Source organism: Macaca thibetana, chromosome 11 (genome assembly GCF_024542745.1).
Source record: "Macaca thibetana thibetana isolate TM-01 chromosome 11, ASM2454274v1, whole genome shotgun sequence".
Classification (NCBI taxonomy): Eukaryota; Metazoa; Chordata; class Mammalia; order Primates; family Cercopithecidae; genus Macaca; species Macaca thibetana.
The window spans coordinates 103,801,266-103,826,500 of NC_065588.1; the positions used below are offsets into that span (position 1 = coordinate 103,801,266).

A 25,235-nucleotide genomic window follows, 5' to 3' on the forward strand; every position below is an offset into this window, starting at 1 on the left:
CCAGGCACAGTGGCTCACTCCTGTAATCCCAGCACTTTGGGAGGCAGAGGCAGGTGGATCACGAGGTCAGGAGATCAAGACCATCCTGGCTAACATGGTGAAACCCCATCTCTACTAAAAAATAAAAAAAAAAAAAAAAAGCCAGGCGTGGTGGTGGGCACCTGTAGTCCCAGCTACTTGGGAGGCTGAGGCAGGAGAATGGTGTGAACCCAGGAGGTGGAACTTGCAGTGAGCCAAGATCGCGCCACTGCACTCCAGCCTGGGTGACACAGCGAGACTCCGTCTCAAAAACAAACAAACAAACAAAAATTAATTATAAAAAAGAAAGTCAACTGAGACATTCCCAGTTCTACACAAAACTACAGTCCAACCATCTAAGAGAGGAAAGTCACAGTGTGTACTCAAAACCTTTTAAAATAAGATTTAGTAAAACAGTTTGCTAAAAATTCTTAATTTGTTGACCCCAGGGACAAGTTTGTGTTTAGCAACTGATTGGGCCTGTCTTTCTCACCTCCTTGTTTCATTTCTTCACTCCCTCCCCTCTCCTCACTCAGTTCTTCACCATCCCTCTGGCCTCCCTTTTCTCTATGGTCAGGACCTGTGCTTAGGAAGTGGCCAGCCCCAGGCACTCAAGCCTGGACACGGATCTAATGGAATTGATCACTGTACCAGGTGCCATTCTAGGCACTTTCTACTCATCAGCTCCTGGGAAGCAGATAGTTGTATTTTCATTCCTATGTTAGTGATGATGGCCCAAGAGTGGGTCATCCTGCAGAGCCAGGATCCTGACCCAGACACAAAACCCATGCTTTTAACTGTGAGGTCACCCTATCACTCGGCTCCCTTTCAGGGTTTTCCCTGCAGTGCACATCTCACTGTGGAATGACAGCTTCATCCCCTTTAAGGGCAGAAGCAGACATGGCCTGCAGCCATGGTGACTTCTTTTGCTGGGAAGATGGTCCCAAGTCAGGTGCAGTCATGGGCCCCTAGCATCTGCATTGGGAGGAACCTTGGAAATCATCTAGCCCAGTGATTTTCCCAGCCCAGTCATCTGAATCCTGCTGTCAGAATCTTTTCCAGACCTGGAAAAAGTACTACTTAAAGAAAGCATGAAGCATGCATACCATCGATGCAATTTATTATTTACTTGATCTTTTTCTTAAATGTGTTTGAAACATATTACTACCATAAGTAGATACTCTACATCACTTGCCATGAGTGGAAGGGACATATCAAAGTAGATGTGTGACTGCACAATAGCAGTAAGATGAGTGCTGCACTCAGGGCCTGAGGATCTTGCTGGGATCCTTCTGGGGCTGGTAGCCCACCCTCCACCTGCCTCCACCTTTCCAGGTGTGCTCACCCCTCACAATGCAGCCTAGCCTGCTCCACAAGGGAGCTATCTGTAGAGGTAGGTCTTTTTTTGGGGGGGGAGGGGCGGGGGGAGACGGAGTTTTGCTCTTGTCACTCAGGCTGGAGTGCAGTGGGGCAATCTCGACTCACTACAACCTCTGCCTTCCAGGTTCAAGAGATTCTCATGTCTCAGCCTCCCGAGTAGCTGAGATTAACAGGCACCTGCCACAATGCCTGGATAATTTTTTGTATTTTTAGTAGAGACGGGGTCTCACCATGTTGGTCAGGCTGGTCTTGACCTCCTGACCTCAGGTGATCCACCCGCCTCAGCCTCCTCAAGTGCTGAGATTATAGGTGCAAGCCACCGCACCCAGCCAAAGTGAGTTCCTTGATGTGGATTGAGACAGAGAGCTTGCTGTCAGTGTCCCCAAAAGTAACAGTAATTCTTCTTTCTCTTGATTCTGAGACACAGCTTTTTTCACAATTGAGCATTTCTCCATTTGAAACGGGTCTTAAGATGGATGGCCGGGCGCAGTGGCTCATGCCTGTAATCCCAGCACTTTGGGAGGCCGAGGTGGGCAGATCATGAGGTCAGGAGATCGAGACCATCCTGGCTAACACAGTGAAACCCCGTCTCTACTAAAAATGCAAAAAATTAGCTGGGCATGGCGGCGGGCGCCTGTAGTCCCAGCTACTCGGGAGGCTGAGGCAGGAGAATGGCGTGAACCCGGGAGGTGGAGCTTGCAGTGAGCCGAGATCGCGCCACTGCACTCCAGCCTGGGTGACTGAGCCAGACTCCGTCTCAAAAAAAAAAAAAAAAAAAAAAAGATGGATGTGTACGTTTAATAAGGAGGGCTTTTTTTTTTTTCTTTTCTTAAAATCTGCCATGAATTTTATGACATCTTAAAAAAAGGAATGAGGTTCAACTATGGTAAATTGCTGTTTAGGGATTAAAAACGATCAAATAGCGGCACTTTATTTTGGTTCAACCTAACAGCATATGGTGATACGTTATCTTTTAGCCCTCATAGCAACCTCATCAAGCAAGTATTTTTAATCCTCTTTGGAAAAGAACACCAAGGCCCAGAGAAGCTGAGTAACTTTCCCAAGGTCACAGAGCTAGTGAGTGAAGGGTCAGGACTGGGACCCACGCCATCTCATCCCATTGTTTATATTTTTACCAACACATAGAATTCCAGCCTGAGCCACCTATAAAGGACCTTTGGGATTAATCTTAGTGCTCCTTTCCGAAGAAAAGAAAGTGTTTCCACATCTTTTTAGGAGAATAATGGAGTCAAAGGAGAAGAGGAAAGATGTCACCCCCCAAATCCACAGGACTCCATCTCAGGAGAGTTTCCTGGCAACCATGCTATTAGGAATTTTGCAAGGTCGGTCATGGTGGCTCATGTCTGTAATCCCAGCACTTTGAGAGACTGAGGCAGGAGGATCTCTTGAGCCCAGGAGTTCAAGACCAGCCTGGGCAACATACTGAGACCTCGTCTACACACACACACTAACACACGCACAATTAGCTGGGCATAGTGGCGCACACTTGTAGTCTCAGCTCCCTGGGAGGCTGAGGTGGGAAGATCACTTGAGTCCAGGAGGTCAAGGTTGCAATGAGCTGCGGTTGCACCACTGCACTCCAGCCTGGACAACAGGGAGAGACCCTGTCTCAAAAAAAAAAAAAAAAGAAAAAGAATTTTGCTTCACTCTCCTTTAGTTCTTTTATATGGCCACACAGTTCTGAGTCCAGAGGACCTGAATTTACTCCATCTGCACATCTAGAATTTCCCGTGAGAGACTTGAATGGCAGGTATACCCAGAGGCATGCCAATAACATGCACTAACCAGGGACTGTGTCCTCAGGCCTGGCCCCACCCCCACCCACCCATCCTCCCGGACTCGTCCCGGCCTCCCAGGTCAGACTCGGCACGTGAAGACCAACTGGCCTGCTGCCCTGAGACTGCAGCCAGTCATCCCTTTGGCCTAAAGCACTGTGCTTAAATGTGCTGCTCAGAGAATGCAGGCATCTGTCCCAGCACAACCACCACCCATTCCCACCTCCAGAATGGAATGAGCCTCAAGTTTGGTTGCTTCCATTCTGTTGTCTTTGGGTTTTGGTCCAGGACTTACCAAACCCATCGGATAACCCAGTTTTTCATCCCAGTCTGACCCCCCTGACCCATGGATCTCATCCCCTGACAGCAGTCACCTGATAGGAATGACGCCACCCCTTACCCTCAGAGGGCCCTCCTGGAGTTCACAATCATTTTGGGTCCCAGGTAATCAGGACAAATGACACTGGTGCTCCACTGCCTGGAGGAGGAGCACTGGGAAGGGCACAGGGCAGACACCTCCACAAACATGAACAGATTCAAGGATGCAGCAGGGAGTTTTCTCTTAGGATTCTGTTCCTTGAAAAAGAAGTGGCTAGAAAGCAGTGAGAAAGCCTCACAAAAGGCAGCATCTTTGGTGCCAACACTTGGCATAGCCCCCTAATCCTCTGCACAATGTCCAACTCCTGGGGACCAGCCAGTGCTTGGTATTTAGTAGACGCTCAATAAATATTTGGAGAATGAATGAATGAATGAATGAATGAATGAATGAATGGATGAATATATAGCTTAGTGCATGGGGAAACATTCCCTAAACCTCTGGGGAATGACTGGATAAAGTGTAGGGAGCCCCCTGATGTCCAGTTTAAGCTTCCACTCTCCCTCTTTCCTTTGCTCTCCTGAACTTCTAGTGCTTTCATTATAATCATATTTCCATGGTGGGAAGTTTTTTTAAATTTATTTTTAGAGGTGCGGTTTTGCCATGTTGCCTAGGCTGGCCTCAAACTCCTGGTCTCAAGCCATCCTCCCACCTCAACCTCCCGAATAGCTGGGACCACAGTCATGCACCACCAGGCCCAGCCAATTTTTTAAAAAAATAATTTAAAGACAGGGTCTCGCAATGTTGCCTAGGCTGGCCTGGAGCTCCTGGGCTCAAGCAATCCTTGGCCTCCCAAGCAGCTGGGACTATAGGCATGCACCACCACACAAGGTTTTTAAAATAGATTTTATTGTTTTAGGCCCAGTTTTAGATCTACAGAAAAATTGAGAAGATAGTACAGAGAGTTCCCATATACCCCTTCACTCACTTTTCCCTATGATTAATAGGCTATATTACTAGATACCTTTGTTATAAATAATGAACCAATATTGATACATTATCATGAGCTAAAATCCATACCTTATTCAGAGTTCCTTAGGGTTTTGTTTTTGTTTTTGTTTTAGATTCACGGGGTTTATGTGTGGGTTTGTTACATGGATATACCACATGATGCTGAGGTTTGGGCTTCAATTGAATCCGTCACCCAAATAGTGAACATAGGGCCCAATGGGTAGCTTTTCAGCCCTTGCCTCCTTCCCTCTCTCTCTCCCCACTTTTTTGGAGTCCCCAGTGTCTCTTGTTCCCAACTTTATATCCATGTGTACGCAGTTATTAGCTCCCACTTACACGTGAGAACATGGGGTATTTGGTTTTCTGTTTCTACTTTCATTCACTTAGGATAATAGCCTCCAGCTGCATCCATGTTACAGCAAAGGACATGATTTCATTCATTTTCATGGCTGCATAGTAGTCCATGGTGTATATGTAGCACGTTTTCTTTATCCAGTGCACCACTGATGGGCACCTTTGTTGATTCCATGTCTTTGCTATTGTGAATAGTGCTGCAATGAACATGTGAGTGCAGGTGTCTTTTGGGTAGAATGATTTATTTTCCTTTGGGTATATGCCCAGTAATGGGATTACTGGGTCGAATGGTAACTCTATTTGTAGTTCTTTGAGAAATAGCCAGAGTTCCTTAGTTTGTACCTGGTGTCTTATTCTGCTACTGGATCCCATCCAGAATACCACATTACACTTCATCGTCATTTCTCTTAGGCTCCACTTGATGGAGGCGGTTCCTCGGACTTTCCTTGTTTGGGGTGACCTTGAAAGTTTTGAGGAGTACTGGTCAAACATTGTGTAGGCTGCCCCTCTAGTGGAATATGCCTGACGTTTTTCTCATGATTAGACTGGGGTTATGGATTTTTCAGAGGGAAACCCCAGAGAGAAAGACATCTTATCAAGGGCACATTCCATCAAGGTGAGTTATCACTATTGTTGTTGACCTGGGCCACCTGGCTGAGGCAGTGTTTGTCAAGTTTCTCTACTGTAATCTTCCTCTCTTCCCCTCTTTCCATACTGTCCTCTTTGGAATGCAGTGAGCATGCAATGCCCTCAACTAAAAAGTGGGGAGTTGCACCTCCCCCTGACCATTGTTACGTATTTGAAGATTGTCCATTCGGAACAAGTATGGTCAGCCCTTATATTTCCGTTCTCAGGTGATACAGTACACATTAAAGTTAGAAAGAGAGGTCAACTGTGAGTTCCAGCAGAGGAGGGGTCTTGCCTTGCCTGCTTCTGCGGCCCCAAAAGAGTGCCTTTCACACTGCAGGACACCTCTTCCATGTTTAATCAATACCTCCTGAATCGAATCAAACCACCACCACTGTCTGCCAAAAAAGAAAAACGTGCAGAAGAGTCTACAGACTGTACAGGCCTCTCTGAAGGGCACAAGAGTCCAGGAAACAGGTTTTATTACTTCACTCAGAGTTAATTAGATGGGAGCTGATTCACCAGCAAGATGCATGAGACACACCCTGGTGTAGACAAGTGAGACTTATCCCTAACATTCATAATACAGTCTGTACAAAGCATTTTTGCAGATAACAAGTCTTATCTTTTTTATGATCAGCCAGTACTTATCAAATGTCCACCATGTGTCTGGCACTCTGGGTTACAGAGGTGATGAAATATAGTTCAATAGATGTAAACTTTAGATGAGATGTGTTAGTTTTCTATTGCTGCAGTAACAAATGACCATAATTTAGAGGTGTAAGGCAACACCTATTTATTATCTCATAGTTTCTCTGGGTTGGAAATCTGGGTGCAGTGTGACCCAGCTCAGTTCTCTGCCTAGGATCTCAAGGGCAAAATCAAGGAGTCAGCAGGATTGTGTTCCTTTCTGGGGGCTTTGGGGAAGAATTGCTTCCAAGCTCATTCAGATGTTTTGGGTGGAATTCAGTTCCTTGTGGCTGTAGGACTGAGATCCCACTTCCTTGCTGACTGTTGGTGTCACACTTAACTCCTAGTGTGGTTACCTAAGTCCCCTCACAAGCTTGCCATGTGGCCCCTCCATCTTCAAGCCAGCAACAGAGCATCAAGTCCCTCTCAGACTGGGATCTCTGTCATCTTGTTCTCCCCTCTCCCTTCTGAAGTCCTTCTCTGCCTCTACTTTTAAGGGCTCATGTGATTACTTTGAGCTCACCCAGATAATCCAGGATAATCTATTTGAAGGTTGACTCATGAGGAACTGCTATGCTCTTGAATGTTTGTCCCCCCAGAATTTAAATGTTGAAGTCCTAACCCCCAAGGTGATGATATTAGGAAGTGGTGTATTTGGGAGGTGAGTAGGTCCACAAAAGAGACCCCGGAGGGGCCTCAGCACCCCTTCTACCATGTGAGGACATAGCTAGAAGGCACCATCTATGAGAAAGTGGGCCCTCACCAAACACCGAGTCTTCTGGCACCTTGATCTTAGACTTCCCAGCCTCCAGAACTGTGAGAAATAAATTTCTGCACTTTATAAGCCACCCAGTTTAGAGTATTTTGTTAGCAGCCCTAATGGACTAAAGCACTAACCTTGATTACTCCTGCAAAGTTGCTTTTGCCATGTAAAGTAATGTGTTCACAATCCCAGTCCCAGGGGTTATTAGGGCATGCAGTCTTCTAGAAAGCCATAATTCTTCTTACCACACAGTGCTTCTCAAGCATGAATGTGCATGGGAGTCAGCTGCAGAGTGTGTTAAAAATGCAGATTCTGATTCAGTGGGCCTGAATGAGAGTGTCTATTTCCTACAGGATCCCAGAGGATGCTGCTGCTCGTGGTCTATGAAGTACGTTTTGGGTGGCAGGGCTTTAGGCCAGAGGAAACAAATTTATAGCCCACAGCCCAGGTCAGACCCATGAGAGAATTTCAGTGCATGGAACCTGTGGTTCTCAAACTTAAGGGAATGTCAGTATCACCAGAAAATGTGTTAATATGCGGATTCCTGGACCTCACTCCCAGGGTTTTTAAGTCAGAAGGTCTGGGGCAAGGCCCAAGAATTTGCATTTCTAATAAGCTCCCAGGTGATGCTGGTCCAGGGACCACACTTCGAGAAGAACTGCATTAAGCCCATTGGTAGCCAGTTATTTTTAGGAGTATTAAGTGAGGGGAGCACTGAATGCCCTCTGGTTATAAAGCCTCATCTTTGAAAGTTGAGTCTCTTTGTCCTTCAAGTATGATTATGCCCCTGTAAATCACATCTGAGGTGACACTGTTCCTTCTGTGATCTACCTACTTTAATTGAAGGGTTTGGATTATCTTTTATATGCCAAGCTGTATGCTTCTGCCTTGGGAACACAATGAAGTGGGTAGATTTAAGAACAGCTTGAACCACTCACATCACTAGTGGCCCCAAACCCATCTTTTAAAATTCAAAAGAATATTTATTGTTTTTATTACAAAAGCAATGCTTGTTTGTTGTAGAAAATATAAGTAAAAGAAAAAACATCCTCATCTCACCCAAAGGTAACTACTCTATTTTTTTTAGATCTTTTTCTATACATATCTGTCAATCCAAATATATTTGTAGAGGGTTTTATTTCCAAAAGACCTGGTACAAACTGTGTTGTAACCTACTTTTCTTCCTTAATCTATTGTAAATATTTTTCAATGTGACCCCTTTGAGCCCCTAGTTTGAACACCCTTTCTCCAATAAATAGAAACAAAATGCTGTGTTTCATTTTTCCTCCTATACACCTGCAGCTGGAGGGAGATTAATGAAAGGAAATGGCTGCAAAGTGGGAAGAGATCAATGCACGATGAGGGTCAAGGAGAAGCAGGCTCCCATGTCCCCAGCAGTGAAGGGCAGCTGTAGTTTGGGGTTGCGGAACCAGCTCCTTCCCACCTTTTGTTTGGAGCCAATGATTCAGCTGAGCACTTCTGGGTCCGGAAATGCCTCAGCACCAGAATCAAGTTCACATGAAAGCTGAATCAGGAGAATTTGTCTCGTTAATGGAGAGCACAGCCACAGGATCAAAAGGGCTAATTTCAGGATAATTCTCCTGAAATCCTGCTAATTTCAGGAGAATTCATTGCTTACAGAATTTTAGAGTACTGGTAAAGGTGGGTTTGGGGTAAAACCTTACTTTCCTTTCTCTATGAACTACAAAAACCTGCTTTCCAGTGGGTAGCGAATCATGAGGGCCAGAGAAAAGAATTTAATTGCAAATTTCTTAAGCTTCACCAGTGAACCCACTAGAAATAGACAGTGGACAAAACAGAGCAAGTAAATCCAGGACTCATGAGTGCAAACGGCTTGTGTGCTACCCCAGAGGATTTCTCCTGTGGCGTGCAGTAAATGTGTGAGCTCTAATCACCTGGAGGGATGCATTCCTGGGGCACAGCTTGGCTGAGGCTGGCCACAGCCCCCAGTATCATGACCTCCTCTTTCTTTTCTGCAGAACGAAGTGATCAGCCAGCAGCTGTGCGTCATCTTCACACACTGCTACGGGCCCTACCCCATCCCCAAACTCACGGAGATCAAACGGAAACAGACCTCACGCTTGGGTGAGTGGTTCCCCCGGGCCTGTGTTGGCTGCTGCTTTGTGATTTAAGGATAGGGAGCCAAAGAATGCCATAAAAAAGGAGGGAGGGGGTTCAAGGGCAAACAAGGTCAGTTCAGGATTCAGGCCAGGGGAAATCAGAATTTCTCCTTTATTGTGTGATGACACTAGAGAACATACCTTGGGAATGTGGACAAGGAGATTTGCCAACTAAAGGGACTTTCTCCCCTAGACACAGACAGTGGGGGCTGCGGAAGACCTCCTGATTCCATACACATCTGCTGCACAGGTGGCTCCTGAAAGAAGGCCACACTGCACATGGCAGCTCTGTCCCCCAAACTCCCCCCTCTAAAAGTCCTTCTTCCTCACCAAGAAGGAATGAGCGGGAGACAGTGAGGAGCCAGGGCTGTTCCTCTAGTGGAGATCCTTCTACAGGGAAATAAGAGAAAAGGAGAATAAAGCCCCCACAACACACACACACCCCCATAAAAATATGAGGGGACATACCTGAGCTGCAGAGGCTGGATGCTCAGAAGTCCCATGACAGTATCAATAACCTCTTCTTCTGGGAGGCGTTCACTGTGCCGGCTCCAGCCACGCACTTGACCTACCCTATCTCAAGTCATCTTCAGGCCACCCCAAGAGGCAGGCACTGTGACTCATCCTACATTATGGCTGCAATATCAGTACGGGGTGAAGCTGGAACTTGAACCCAGGTGTGCCCAGAAGCCGTAATTTTGTCATTCTGCAGTCCCAGCTTCTGAGATTTTTCAGAAGAAACCTTTCCATCAGGCACGAGGTTCTTTCAGAGGATCCTGGGGCTGTTGCAACCGGGTTGATCAACCTACAGAAAGGAGAAGGAATATCAGGTTGCTTTGAGGCCTGAAACATGAGCCTTCTGTTGGAAGAGACTGTCTGCCTGCTGCCTGGAGAGTTATAAAATATTAAAGATAAAGGATTCCTTTTCCTTAGATAGGTTGGGGACCTTTCCTACTTCCTGTTTCTCTTTCCTAATAAAGTTGAAGGACATCTGAGTAATAGAAGACTGAAATTTCTACTCTTTAGCAAAATTTGAAAGGGATGAGCCAGTTTAGATTAATTAAAAGGCTGAATTCATGGGACTATTTTAAAGTTATTTTTGTTCCCATCTTGAATAACTTGTTAATTTAAATGAGACACAACTTTTTGCTGAAATGGAAAATTTTAGCAGCTGAGTCAAAGGCTGTCTATCTTTCTGACCACGTGTAGGGGAAAACTGGGATGTGCCCAAGTCACAAGTACTTCTCCCTTATAGGAAATAGGTATTAATTAAAATGTTATCAGGGCAATACGTTATAAAGACCAGTCAAGTTAGCAAACGTTAGAGAGTGAGGGGTACATTCCCAGGACACAGCAACAATCTCTGATGTCTCGGTGCCTCATAAGACACCATCCTTAGAGCAAACTTTTGCCAGGTCAGTTTCAGTGGCATAAAATCTGCTTTCCCTTAGCTACAGGTTGGGAGGGAACATTTTCTCCTCCTGAATTTGCTGAAGTTTCTTTCACTAGCAGTTAAAAGTTTCTGATTTTGGGCCGGACATGGTGGCTCATGCCTGTAATCCCAGTACTTTGGGAGGCCGAGGCAGGCAGATCAAATACCATCAACATCCATTGAGCATCTACTATAATGGTCACGTTTATTGAGGGATACTCATGTGTCAGCCATTTTGCTAAGTGCACTCCATAAATTCATTCATTTATTCCTCACTACTCTTAAGGTCAGGAGTTCAAGACCAGCCTTGCCAACATGGTGAAACCATGTCTCTACTAAAAATACAAAAAATTACCGGGGCGCAGTGGCACATCCCTATAGTGCCAGCTACTCAGGGGGCTGAGGCAGGAGAATCACTTGAACCTGGGAGGTGGAAGTTGCAGTGAGCCAAGATTATGCCACTGCACTCTAGCCTGGGCAACAGAGTGAGACTCCATCTCAAAAAATTTTTTTTTTAAAATTTAAGTTCCTGGTTTTCAGCCCAAGCATTAGAATTCCAAGGGTTAGCACCAAAAAGAAAAGAAAAGGCAGACCTAAGAGGCTCAAAGCTCATGATATGAAAGAAAAAGCATCATGTAATTATTAATGAATGGAATATAGAGCAGGTATATTTTGTGTCTTCAGTCCAGCAGCTCAAGCTAGCATAACTAAAGGTTGCCAAATAGTGGTTCTTTAGGGACCTGCTTTAAAGAAAAGACAAGAATGATTAGTGACAAGGATCTCAAACCAGCATCTCTGTGGGACTAGGCAGGTGATATAAATGAGTGAAATGGGTTCAGCGCTAGACAATAGGGAGTGGTGGGGACTGTGGCAAATCAGAGAGCACTGGTGTGTGTGTGTGTGTGTGTGTGTGTGTGTGTGTGTGTGTGTGTGTGTGTGTGTGTGTGTGTTATGGTGTCCTCTTGCCCTCCCAGTGAATTCTGGGAGAGAGTGTTAAAAGTGAAAGTAAAGGATATTAATAGTCTGGGAAGCAGGAATGGGGAACTGGCTGGAGATGAACAGTGGGTGTGATAGGTGAGCAGAGGGAGGCAGGTTACTGAGCAGAGAGAAAGTCAAGTGAAGAAATGAGTTTTCGTCAACTCTCAGACCTTCCCTTGCAGCCTCTTTTCCCTTTATCTGGATCATTTCAGAAGTTCTGGGGGGAGTTTTTTAATTAAAATGTTTAAAGAAAGTGGGATTACACAGGTGATTTTTACTGTTTATGCTTTTCTGATATTTTTAAAGTAAGAGCCTTTAAAAAAAAAAATGAGAAGAAGTGAGGCAGCTCTGTACCGACAGAGAAAGGTGAGTGGAGGACCACCAGGATCACCGTCTGGAGCAGCACAGGGTTCAGGGTCTGAGTGAAGAGAATCAGTCTGGAAGGCAAATTCTGGGTCCAAGTTACAGCAGTCTGGGGAAAATGCAGCCAGGCCAGGGCCCCAAGGTACAGACAGACAGGGTGAGTCCAACAGCTGAGTGTTCACATCCCCCAGGAAGACAGGAGCTTGGTCCTGCCCTCAATAGTTTAGGACAACCCATAAATCCAGCCAGAGGACGCAGTGGGGTTTCATTTCAGCACAGCCCCTGGACCCCTGGGGAAGGGCCCATCAACAACAAAGGGGCCTACAGGCTAAGAAGGGCCCCCGGGTCCTCGGCAGCCTCCTAGAACAAGTTTCTGCAACAGGAGTCAAGGCATTATTTCATTCACTCAAAAAACATCCACTGAACCTCTACAAATAGTATTATGGTCATGTCTATTGAGGGATACTCATTTGTCAGCCACTTTGCTAAGTGCTCTCCATAAATTCACTCATTCGTTTATTCCTCACTACTCTGTGATGGAGTATAATGGGTACTGCAATTTCCATTTTACAGAAGGAGAAACTGAGGCATGGGCTGGATAAATAACTTGCCAAGGTTACACAGCTGAGATTTCTAGCCTCAGAGCCCATACTGTTGTTACACTTTACCACCTTTCTGTACTAGACACAGATGAAAGGGTTTGAAATGGACAGACGTGGATACATCATAGCATGATGAGGCTACAGCAGGGGTGCATATGCTGTGGGAACTCAGCTGGGGCTACTGGGTCTGGGGAAAGTGGGGGAATCTGGCAAGGCTTACTGACCAAGGGCATCTGATCAGTATGTCTGAAACTTGAAGACCACCTAGGGATGAGCCAGGTTTGGAAGGGGCTGGAAGGGTGTTTTAGGTAAAGGAACAATGAGTGCAGAGCCCCAGAGGGGAGAGAGCACATAGCACCCATGGGGAACTGAGAGCCACCCATAGCTCAAGCACACACACAGTTTGACAGGGAGAAGCCAGAGAAGGCAGTGAAACCCAGTCACAAGTAACCTCATTAAGACATTTAGACTCTATCCTGGGAGCACTTGGGAGTTATTGAATGATCTGTAGCAGAGGAGGGGAGTGGCATGATCAGAGCTAGCTTTAGGAAGGATGGCGCCTGCAGTGAGGTGGGCCGTCAGATTGAGGGGGCCAAGAGTGGAGGCAGAGAGACCAACAGAGGCTCCTGTGAGTTCCCAGGAAGAGAGGATATGGCCCAAACTAGGGTAATATCAAAGGCAATGGAGGGAAATGGAAGATTCAAGAAACGTAGGACAGGGGGTGTTGATGGATATTCTCAACAAGACAGAAGTGCTGAGCTGAGGACAGACTGGCACCTTCAGGAGCCTCGGGTCTCAAGGGCTGAAATGACAGGCAAATTGGAGGATCCTAGTGTTTAACCAAGCAGGCCATCCAATCAGAATGTCCGAGTTCGAATCGTAGCTTCTCCACCAGTCACTAGCTTGAACAAGTCACTGTAAATTCTGTGTGCCTCAGTTTCTTCAACTGCACAGTGGGAATAATGTGCAACCAGGTTGCATATCATAAGTGCTCAGTAAGTAGAAGCTAAATCTTTATTCTAGAAAATGAGGGCAGGGGACTGGCTCATTTGTCACTGACCCCGGGAGAGAAAGGCTTGGACTTAAATCACCTGGAATGCAGTGGCCAGGGGACAGCTCTTCTAAACCACTTCCTTTGGGCAGGGAGGGCGCTGAGCCCTGAGAGAGAGCAGCAGAGGTTTTCCCTTGCGTAGTTTTCAGTCATGACACCGTAGACAAACCAGATCAATATTGTACCAATGTTAGATTCTTAGTTTTGACAAAGGTACCATGGCTGTGTAAGCTGTTATGATGAGCGGCATTCTTAGAGACAAGGTAGGTGGGTGATTACCTTTCACACCTGAAAAGTTCACTCTAGCTATAGGTGAATCTTCTCTGGGGAAATGCTACTTTTAATCACAAATAAGCTATAAGGATTTCCTATGAAAAACTAAATTTCAGTGGCTTGACTGTTCCTCTAATTAGTCCTGTCTGCTGTTTGGTTGCTGTCTTGCCAATGAGTATTTTATCACCAAGATTTCCTTGCTCACTCTTATTTGCACCTTCTACAAGATAAATCTAAACTTCATCTTTTTTTCCACTAAAGCTACCTTTTTTTCCCTTTCCAATTCCAGATCCTCATTTTCTTAACAATAAAGAAATGTCTGATGTTACCTTTCTGGTAGAAGGAAGACCATTTTATGCTCACAAAGTGCTGTTATTTACAGCCTCTCCAAGGTATGTATCATCGGTTTTGAAAGCAGCTGCATTATGACTTTGGCTGTTGCTATCACTATTTTTTGAAGTCATTTTTGGTGGTCTCTTCACCGAACTGGCAGATCATCTTAACAAAATCAAGAATTCAAGAGTACAGGGAAGCTGCTAGCATAAACAGCCTAGAACAAGGTGCCTTCTCCTCTGGGCAAATAAAGGAGGCAGGGGGAGCCGAGTTTGGGAGCAGAGCATGGATTTAGATTTTGGCTCCGTCGGCTAGGCGGCCTTGAGCAGTGAACAACCTGAGACCCCACACATAGGAGCCTTGAGGCTGCCACTCTCCAAATGTCAGGGAACAGACTTTGGCATAAGTCACTGAAATACACAGGTCCTGACTTTACTTTTCCCTAACTGTGGAGTTAACAGACAGTAGTATCATGTAGCAATAGGAAGAACTACTCACCCTCTCTGCTAGCTCTGCAACTGCCTTTCTTCTCCTTTTGAGTAGAGATTGGGTTGACAGTTTAGAACCATATTGTCCAGAGACCTGAACAGGGAGGAGTGAGGCTGGGGCAGAGGAGAGATTGATGCTGAAATGAGGAGGCGGCAGGAGAGAATGATGCCAAAATGAAGAATAGCAAGAGTCCCAGCTGGGTGGTGAGCAGGGGGTACCTGCGTTGGGTAAGGACACCGGGAACCCAGAAATGGAACTCCCTTCCAGGAAGTTTGCTAAGAGAATGTGTGTGACTAGCACTCCCTGCATTTCTAAAAGCATCCAGGAATCTCCAGTCCGCCCACCAAAACCAAACACAAACCCCAGATGTCTGCTTTGCCACCGCAAGAAAAATATGTTTTCCCTTACATAGTTTTCAGTCATGACACCGTAGACAAACCAGATCAATATTGTACCAATGTTAGATTCTTAGTTTTGACAAAGGTACCATGGCTGTGTAAGCTGTTAACATTAGGGAAAGCTGGGTGAGGGGTAAACAGGGACTCTCTATATTATCTTTGCAACTCTTCTGTAAATCTATAATTTCAAAAATGAGTTTAAAAAAACAGATACGTATCAGCTTATTCTTAAACATATTATCTGTGTGTTCCATTGATAAGATCTCTACCCACAAAGAGCTTTTAGTTTAGTTGATGGGCAGGAAAGTGCATTGAAAATCCAAGACAGAAAATCACCCATAAGGGAGATGAGTAGGTAGTCAACAAACATTGATTAAATATCTATGATGTGTCAGGTTCATACTGGGACAGGATGTGGAGATGTAGCAGAGACAGAAACCACTGAAGTCCCTGCCCTCATGGAGCAAATCGTGTTCCATGGGCACCAGAGGGGAGGGAGTGAAGCCGTAGCCCTAGGCTTAGGAGAGATGCCATGAAGGTGGCGGCCACGTGACAGGCCCTGAAAGATGGTCGGGGTTTAACAAGCACTTATTCTTTTCCAATCACCAGTTGGAGAATGAATATAATTGTTCGAAACAGCGTTTTTTAACTTTAGAGTTTTAACTTCAAATTAGACTACGGTATAATAGGAGGGTTTAAATTAAGAAATGTAAGGATATACCACTGCTATATTTCAGAGTTGCAGGGGAAGAAACAAAGTCTTTCTACTGTCAGGAGAGCTGAGTTTTCTGTTTGTTTGTTTTTTGGGTTTTTTTTATTTTTGTTTTTTATTTTTGCGAGCCATGGATTTGTGTGTGATTTTATCTCTTTTTTATGTCCTTGTTCAGGTTCAAAGCACTCCTCTCCAGCAAGCCAACAAATGACAGCACCTGCATAGAGATCGGTTATGTGAAATACTCCATCTTTCAGGTGAGCCCTGGTGCAGCCTGGACTCTGTGCTGGTGGGCATGGGGCACAGGTGGTTGCTTCAGATCCTCAGCCTGAGGATTGGCCACTTGGAGAAGTCCTTAGAATGAGCTGTCAAGTCTCCTGAACTCCTGGCCCCTGCTCACAGTGCCCCTTCCGTTTCCATCCATTCATCCCTGCAGCATTAACTGAGTGCCTGCTATGCCTGACACTGTGCGAAGGGCTGGGGACACAAGGATAAAGGATGTCCTCTCCTGGGGACTCAGAGTCTGGGGAGGGAGGGCGGTGACTGAGTAATTCGTCAATTACAGTATACAGTAGGGTACTCTAGAGGAGTGAGACAATGTGCTGCAGCAACTCAGACCAAGGGAAATAAAGACAACCTCCTGGATGAGGTCTTATGAGTCAAAACATCCAAGGCTGAGAAGTTGGTGAGCCACAGGAAGGATAGGGCTCAAGAAAGCTGGTTAGAACATTCCAGGCAAAGAGAACAGCATGTGCGAAGTCCCAAAACTTTGGTTGAGCCCAGCGTCATCAGGAGCTGCTGTGCTCTTAGGGAATTTGTATCATTTTAGCATCAGTCTAAATCTACCCCAATTAGGAAAGGAAGGCTTCTTCGTCCAAGGCCAGATGACATGACCATGTCTCCTTCTCTCTGGGGGGAGTTCGTGCCATGAACAATGAGTTTTGGTTTATGTGGTTTTTCTGAGGGGCACCGCAGCTTTTTCCTCTTTTCCACCTTCCTTCAGTTATGCCTGATTCATAAATTCTGCCCTGCAACAATGTTCTTGCAGCTAAGAGAAATTCACTCACTCCGCAGCCAGCTTTGCAGCTGTATTTCTACAGCTCCAAGACCCTCCAGGCACATGAAGGCTGTGTAGGCCCCTGGGTCCCACCAGGCTGTCTTCCCACCTTCCAGGGTTTGTAAGACAATGTGGGTGACCTGGGGATAGAGTTTATAGAATGCTGACAGGCAGTTGTTTCTCCTCCAGTTCAATTCAGGAAGGACAGCCCTGGAAAGAGTACCAAGTGGGTAAGACTCAGGCTGGCCATTGAGTTCTAAGAGGGTCGATGAGACAATTCATGCCATTCATTATCACCTCCATGTCCCAGGTTCTTGCAGAGACCAAGTAGGACAACATGAGAAAACCTTCAACTTCACATCTGCTGCATCATGGCAATTTTTAAGTGGGTCATTGTAGTTCTAAGCCATAACCGATAAACCACTTCCCCACTAAGCATAAGACTCTATAGAATAGGTTCCTTTGGACTAGGAGTTGGAGAAAGGATGAAAGAAATTTCCAGGCCAGGTGCGGTGGCTCATGCCTGTAATCCAAGCATTTTGGGAAGCCAGTGTGGGCTGAGGTGGGAGGATCACTTAAGCCCAGGAGTTCAAGACCAGCCTGATCAACATGGCAAAACCCTGTCTATTAAAAATACAAAAATTAGCTGGGGGTGGTCACATACACACCTGTATTCCCAGTTACTCAGGAGGCTGAGGCTGGAGAATCACTTGAGCCTGAGAGGTCAAGGCACAGAGAGCCATAATCGTGCCACTGCACTCCAGCCTGAGCAACAGAACAAGACCCTATCTTAAAAAAAAAAAAAAAAAGTTTCCAAAGATAAGATAAGCCTGGGTGAGCTGTCCTCCTGAGGTCAGGAGAGTAGTGAGGAGGCTGGAGCCCCAAGGTGGGCCTGAGGAGTTGGCATACTCCAGACATCCAAGTGCCCATGTCCCCTCACCCTAGGCCCTCCGCACCATTTTCTACTGAGAGCAAAGTGGTCACAGCCCTTTCCTGAATGGCAGCTGTTGGGTTAGAAAGCTGGGTTCCATGCAGCCGTGGCTTTGCTTTGGAGGGTGATGAGGAAATGTTTGTGGAACCATGAGTAGTGAAGCACTGATCTGTGCTTACACGTGTTATCTGGAATGTTATTCTTTTTTTTTTTTTTTTTTTTTTTTGAGAGGGAGAGAGAGGGTCTGGCTCTGTGGCCCAGGCTGGTGTGTAGTGGTACAATCTTGGCTCACAGCAACCTCCACCTCCTGGGTTCAAGCCATCCTCCCACCTCAGCCTCCTGAGTAGCTGGGACTACAGAAGTATTTCATCACACCCAGCTAATTTTTGTACTTTTTATAGAGATGAGGTTTTGCCATGTTGCCCAGGCTGGTCTCGAACTCCTGAGCTCAACCAATTCACCCACCTTGGTTGGCCTCCCAAAGTGCTAGGATTACAAGCATGAGCTACTGTGCGTGGCATTATTCCCATTTTTATAGATGAAGAAACTGAGGCCCAGAGAAGCTAAATGATGTGCCCAGAGTCTTAGTTCTAGTTAAGAGATAGAACCAGAATTTGAACCCAGCCTGCCTGGTAGCAAAGCATGGGGACATTGTTCTAGAATACCCTTTCTAAATGGGAACGTGCTGAGGGTAAGAACAGTTCTCAGGTCTTGAGCACTGTGTGTAAGGCTCGAAGCCAGTGGTTCTGAACCTCAGAGGCACACTAGAATCACCTGGGAGCTTTGACAATTCCCAATGCCCAGGCCATACATCAGACCAATTAAATCAGAATCTAGGGGTGGGGCCCAGGCATCAGCATTTTGAGGTCTCTCCCACCTCCTCCCATTATCCCAAAGTGCAACCAAGTTGGAGAACCTGTGCTCTCAGTTACAGCATTTCTTACACATTAGCAGCTCTCAGAATACCTGGAGAAGGGTGGCGTGCTTGTTAAAACACAGACAATGTCTTAAAATGCAGATTCCTGGACCCTACCCCAAACAAAGTTTCTGATTCTGCAGGTGTGAAAATTCACATTTTAACCTTTAGTTTCAGGGGCACATGCGCAAGTTCGTTAGATAAATTGTGTGTCATGGGGGTTTGGTGTTCCGATCATTTTGTCACCCAGGTAATAAGTATAGCACCCTCCTCCTACCCTCTACCTTTGAGCAGGCCCTGGTGGCTATTGTTCCCTTCTTTGTGTCCATGTGTACTCAATGTTTGGCCCCCACTTATAAGTGAGAACATAGATGCAGTACATGGATGAAGCTGGATTACAGGCATGAGATGGATAAGTTCAGGTCTCCAGCTCCATCCATGTTGTCACCAAGGACATGATCTCATTCTTTATGGCTGCATAATATTCCATGGTGCATATGCACCACGTCAGGATTCACTTTTTTTTTTTTTTTTTTGAGAAGAGTTTTGCTCTTATTGCCCAGGCTGGAGTGCAATGGCGTGATCTCAGCTCACTGCAACCTCCGCCTCCCGGGTTCAGGCGATTCTCCTGCCTCAGCCTCCTGAGTAGCTAGGATAACAAGCGCCTGCCACCATGCCTGACTAATTCTTTTTTGTATTTTTAGGAGAGATGGGGTTTCTCCATGTTGGCCAGGCTGGTCTCGAACTCCTGACCTCAGGTGATCCGCCCGCCTCGGCCTCCCAAAGTGCTGGGATTACAGGCGTGAGCCACTGCGCCCAGCCCAGAATTCACATTTCTAACACGAACCCAGGTGCTTCTGCTGCTGCTCTGGGACCTGTCTCTGAGAACCACTGCTGCCCCTCATTCATTTCATCCTTCCAGCTGCCCTGCGAGGTAGCCATAATCCCCACCTTACAGATGAGGGCACGCACTCAGAGAGGCGGAGTAAGCGGCCCAGGTTCCCACTGCTGCTTCTAGCAGAGCTGAGGTTCAAACCCAGGCCTGGCCGACTCCCAGACCTGTTCTCTTAACTTCCTCCCTTCTATGGGCACCTGGGGCCCCCGCTAAACTCACCCAGCCCTGAGGAAAGAATCTTCCAGCCCATTCGTCTGGAGCATGAGCTGGAAGCTGGAAAATGTGTGCTCCCCCAGTGCTCATGAAGGGGGAGCTTACACTGTGAAGCCTGGGACTAACTAGGGAGGTTCCTGTAATAAGAATTTGGCTCATAGTAGGCACTCAATAAATGTTTGCCAAGCAGCCTCACCGAACGAGACCTCCATGGGAAAAGGCAGTCCCTGGAGGAATCCCGGGGCCTGTAATTGCTTTTGACTGGGGAAGGTTTCCTGGCCACATTAGACTCACGTTACTGTAATGGGAAGGGAAGATTTAACAGGCCCTGGGGACTTTTCCATGTTCCCGCCCTTTCCCCATAAAAGAAGAAAAGCCTCATTTGTGGCTTGAAATAGGCCAAGGAGGGCTGAATACGACCCAGCAGGAGGCTCCCAGGGGGCCGGCTCACTTCAGTCCATGCTGACAGAAGAATTTGAGTAAATGAGCCTGCTTTGGGTCTCCTCCCCCAAGTCTGTTTAACATCACACGCCGGCGGCAGGGGCCGGACGCAGCTGAGGCTGCACCTGGAAGTGGGGGCCTCCGCGAGGCTGTGGGTGCCATTTGAATCCCTGCTTCCTGCAGGTTGGCAACTGCCAAGAAAAACAACTCCACGAACAGGCCCGCCGGCCTAATAAGCCTTCGTTTCACCCCCTTGCAGAAAGGCTTGTGCCGGCAGAGTTTGAAGGAGCCCGGGCCAGCCCAATTTAAATGGCATTGGCCCCGGGATCTCCGTCCACTAAGGAGCAGTATTTCAAGTCAGCAGCCCCACCTGGACTACCTGAGACCGCGTGCTAGAGAAATGCTCTGTAAATGTTCAGGGCGGTCATTATTATGGCTCTTATTGTTATTCGTTTAGCCTTTATAAATGGAAACTGCTAGGTGAATAAATTGATTTTAATAAGGCCCAATTTCAACATTTGCTGACTTGGTATTTTAAATGCTTATGACCCATCAGGGTGGGAGAGGGGAGAGTAAACAATGCTGTGTTATTTCACAATCCTCAGGTGCCACCACCATCTCTGCGACAAGCAGATGGTCCCAAGAGCCCAAAGTCGGTAGGTGGGAGAGTCAAACACAGAGAGGCGAGGATTCGTGTTTATGGGCAGGGTGTGCACACTGCAGGCTGTTTGCTTGCTGTGTGCCAGGCCCTAGGATACAGCGATGGGCAAGACCTGGTTGTGCCCTCAGACTCTAGTGAGAAACAACACTGCAATCGAGGATGATGCATGATTGCCTGATGTGACCTGCGGTGGGGTGGAGATCTGAGGAGCCGCTCCACTGCAGATGACCACTGACTAGATCCAGAAGGAGCGGGCAGAGCTCAGTAGGCAGAAGAAGGGGAGGGCATCCTAGCAGAGGGAACAGTGTGGGCAAAAGCACGGGACTAGAAGAGAGGGTGGGAGGTTCTGATGCAGGCAAGCGGTTGAGTGGTCTGAGCATAAAAGGCAACTTTTGGCCAGGCATGGTGACTCACACATGTAATCCCAGTGCTTTGGAAGGCCCAAGGCAGGTTGATCACTTGAGCTCAAGAGTTCAAGACCAGCCTGGGCAACATAGCAAAATCCCGTCTCTACAAAAAATACAAAAATTAGCCATGTGTGATGGTGCACACCTGTAGTCCCAGCTACTCAGGAGGCTGAAGTGGAAGGATCGCTTAAGCCTGGGAGGCAGAGGTTGCAGTGAGCTATGATCGCACCACTGCACTCCAGCCTGGGTGACAGAGTGAGACCCTGTCTCAAAATAAAAATAAATAAATTAAAATATTAGCCAGGCACGGTGGTGCGTGCCTGTCATCCTAGCTACTTGGGAGGCCGAGGTGGGGGGATTGCTTGAGCGCAGAAGTTTGAGCTTACAGTGAGCTGTGACCACACCTCTGCACTCCAGCCTGAGTAACAGAATGAGACTCTGTCTAAAATAATGATAAATAAGAATTTCAATAAAGCTGTAAACAGTATTTTAAAAATAACTTAAACACACATGCAAAAAGCAGTCTGAGGCCAGTCGCAAAGGCTTTCAGATGGCCTGGGTGAGAACAAGGCAGCATGTAGCAGAAACAAAGGACAAGATGTTTCAGTCTCAGAGAAGATTAAAGAGCTGACATTTGCAGAGGGCTTGCTGTGTGCCAGGCCCCTGCTAGGCCTGTACTGTGCAGTGACTTGTTTAGTCTTCATCACAATTCCATGAGGAAGGTAACATTATCCCCACTCCACAGATAGGAAACTGAGACACACAGAGCCTAACTTAATTCAGGTCCCGCAGCTTTTAAGTGGCAGAGCCAGATCAGAAACTGAGGCAGCCCAACTCCAGGCTCATTGCACTTAGTCGGTGTCCTATATTGGTCACAGACTGTCAGCCTGAAGGGACCATCGAGGACAGCCCAGTCTAGGCTCATTTTACAAGTACCCCAAAAAGGGAGGAAACCAGTCTAGATTTCACCCACACAGCTGCCTGAGAGCCAGGGAGGTAAAGTGAGTTTGTCAAGCATGCAGGTAGAAGACAATAGGGGCCAGGCGTGGTGGCTCACACCTGTAATTCTAGCACTTTGGGAGGCCGAGGTGGGTGGATTGCCTGAGCTCAGTAGTTCAAGACCAGCCTGGGCAACAGAGTGAAACCCGGTCTCTACTAAAATACAAAAAACTAGCCGGGCGTGGTGGCGTGCGCCTGTAGTCCTAGCTACTTGGGAGGCTGAGGCAGGAGAATTGCTTGAACCCAGGAGTTGGAGGTTGCAGTGAGCCAAGATTGCGCCACTGCACTCCAGCCTGGGCAACAGAACAAGACTCCATCTCCCCCCACCCCCAACATACACACGCAAAGACAATAGGAAGTGAAGGAGACTGGGACTGGGACAAACCACCTAAAAAATTAACACCCAGTTGTCGTAGGAGATAAGATAGCAAAGTCAGATACATCCATGGGCCCCATTCCATTCAAGGGACACTAGTTTGCAAAGCTCTGGAAACTTTGCCTGCTGTTTGGGCATCGTGAGTCACATGAATAAAGAACATCCGGGCTAGGGCCATTGACATCGTCAGTGATACACAGAAACCCTGGACCCCTCATGGCTTCGCCTTGGGGCTCAGCACATTGTAATAAGAAGCAGATGGCCCTGTGGCATCCCAGAGTCACCTTCTGGGACTTCAACAGGTGGCTTTGAGTCAAACTGGGCCATGTTAGCAGGGAACAACCCTCTGGTGCAGGCTCTTCAAGCCACACCGCGTGTGCAGCAGTTCCGCGCAGCATAACTGGGGTGGAAGATGGGAGAGGAACCCGTGATTATCAGGCATACATGGAAAAGCTGTCATGAGGAGCAGTAGCTTAGGGTTGTTTAGTTTGGTCTTGGGGGTGGGCATGGAACTGGGGGTGGGAAACCATATGGAGGCAAGTTTCAACATGGTATCAAACTATCTGACTGATGAAACTGTTCAAAACGGACAGTCTTCTCCCCCTTAAAGTAGTGAGCTCTTGGTCACTGGTGACATGGAAATGGGCAACCATTTGGAATGGATGTCCTAGAGGTCTCAGGAACTAAGCCTGAGCTGGGACATCCACCGAATGGCTTTAAGATGATGTGTCTTTGCCATTGACACTGTTCTCTGTGCTTTCTTCCAGCTGGTTATGCAGTATCTCTACTACGGTGGCCCAGAGTCACTGCTCATTAAGAACAATGAGATCATGGAGGTAAGGGATCCATCCTGGTGGTGGCTGTCACAAGTCCCTTGGGTGAGTGGCACCACCAGAGGTCGCCAGCGTGCAAGGAAGTGTCTGGAAGGACCCGTGTTGGGTTTTCATTTGGATGAAGACTTGGGGCTCTTGTTCCATCCTGACTCCTCAGTCCTCCCAGACAGGAAGGACTTCTCATCAGAGACCTTCCCTGGCAGGCTGGGGTGCTAGTGCACTTGCTTGCCCGACTGCTTTCAGTAGCCACTGAGTGAAACCCAATTTTAACTGGCATTGGTGGTAGCGGGGCAGGGAAGGGAAGGAATTTGACTGAAAAGTCTGAGGCTACAGCTGAGGCTCTAATAGTGATATCATCAGGAAATATCCTAGATGACGTCTTCTCCCTTGTCAGTTATAAAAATATTATATCCCCTAAAAACATCCCTCATCACAACACTGTCTGTTCTTCCAAGATGCAGAAGTGGAGGGCAGATTACAGTCTCCTCCGGGCTTTCCTCAGACTGAGCATCCCACAGTCAGGCAGCTCACACCTGCTTCCTTCACTCTCCCCCGCCCCCTGTCCACCTCTTGTAATTCCACTAGCTCTAGCCCCGCCTATCCAGGAGCCTTGTTTCTGCCTGATTTTGTCCAAAGCCAAGATTTTCTCCTGTTCCTTGCCAAAAGTGGAAATCTTGTTCATTTTCCTAATCGAAACTGGGAACTTTGAACCAGAAGCCAAAAATCACCCCCAATTAATCCTCAGCAAAAAGAGCCAGGATCACGGTCAGTTGTCTGACGTCCAGGGTGCCTGGCTGACATCCAGGTGCCTGGCTGACGAGAGATGTCAGGACACAATCAACTGTTCAAGAGCAGACCTCACACAGTGGTTACAACACGGATGCTGTGCCAGACTTGTCTAAATCCAGGCTTTAGAGCTTCTGAGCTGTGTGACTGTGGACAAGTTATTTAACCTCAAATCCTCAGCTTCCTCGCCTGTAAAATGGGGATAACTATCTACCTCATTGGGTTTTTCAGAGGATCTTAAAAAACTGTTAAGGTGCTTAGAACAATGCCTGGCACATAGTGATTGTGATTAGGACTATGTATTCACTGCAGGCCCACTTGTTCTTTCTTCTTACTCTGTGAAACCTCCCGTGGTAACCCTCTCCCCACCCAAACACGCACAAATGCAGACACACATGGACACACAGTGACTCTCTTGTCTCCCTGGACTACTCCTCTGATGGTTTTAGTCTCAAGGATGTGGGCTCGTTTGTAAACAAAAGTGCGGTGGTGTTTACAACTAATTTTTTTTTTTTTTTTAAACAGAGTCTCACTCTGCCCCCAGGCTGGAGTGCAGTGGTGCAATTTTGGCTCACTGCAACCTCCGCCTCCTGGGTTCACGCCATTCTCCTGCCTCAGCCTCCCGAGTAGCTGGGATTACAGGCACCTGCCACCATGCCCAGATAATTTTTTGTGTTTTTAGTAGAGACGGGGTTTCACCATGTTGGCCAGATGGTCTCGAACTCCTGACCTCAGCCTCCCAAAGTGTTGGGATTACAGGCGTGAGCCACTGCACCCGGCTGTCTACAACAAATTGATCACAACCAGTTATGAATTTCTGTGTTCCTTCTCCACTCCCACTGCTTCATTTGCCTAGCCTTAACAAAAATAAAAATAAATAAAAATAATTTTAACTAAAAATAAGGAATATACATTTAAATCATTTCAATCATACAGAAGGGTTTTGAATACAAAGCAGCTGCCCGGGCCCACCCTGCCCTCCCTCCAGTCCCC

The 25,235-nt window shown here is 47.0% G+C and overlaps 2 protein-coding genes across 4 annotated transcripts in view; both read left to right on the forward strand.

Moving 5' to 3' along the window:
* Positions 1–25,235, forward strand: part of PWP1 (PWP1 homolog, endonuclein) — a 753,749-nt gene that overhangs the window by 663,596 nt on the left and 64,918 nt on the right. The gene's annotated exons all lie outside the window — the stretch shown is intronic.
* The window catches only part of ABTB3 (ankyrin repeat and BTB domain containing 3), a 338,029-nt gene that overhangs the window by 305,431 nt on the left and 7,363 nt on the right, over positions 1–25,235 (forward strand). For all 3 annotated transcript variants that reach the window (XM_050749650.1, XM_050749651.1, XM_050749652.1), the window contains 4 exons: positions 8,956–9,061; positions 14,085–14,187; positions 15,903–15,984; positions 23,391–23,459. In XM_050749650.1, the coding sequence (XP_050605607.1) occupies positions 8,956–9,061; positions 14,085–14,187; positions 15,903–15,984; positions 23,391–23,459 (360 nt within the window). The remainder of the gene's footprint in view (positions 1–8,955; positions 9,062–14,084; positions 14,188–15,902; positions 15,985–23,390; positions 23,460–25,235) is intronic.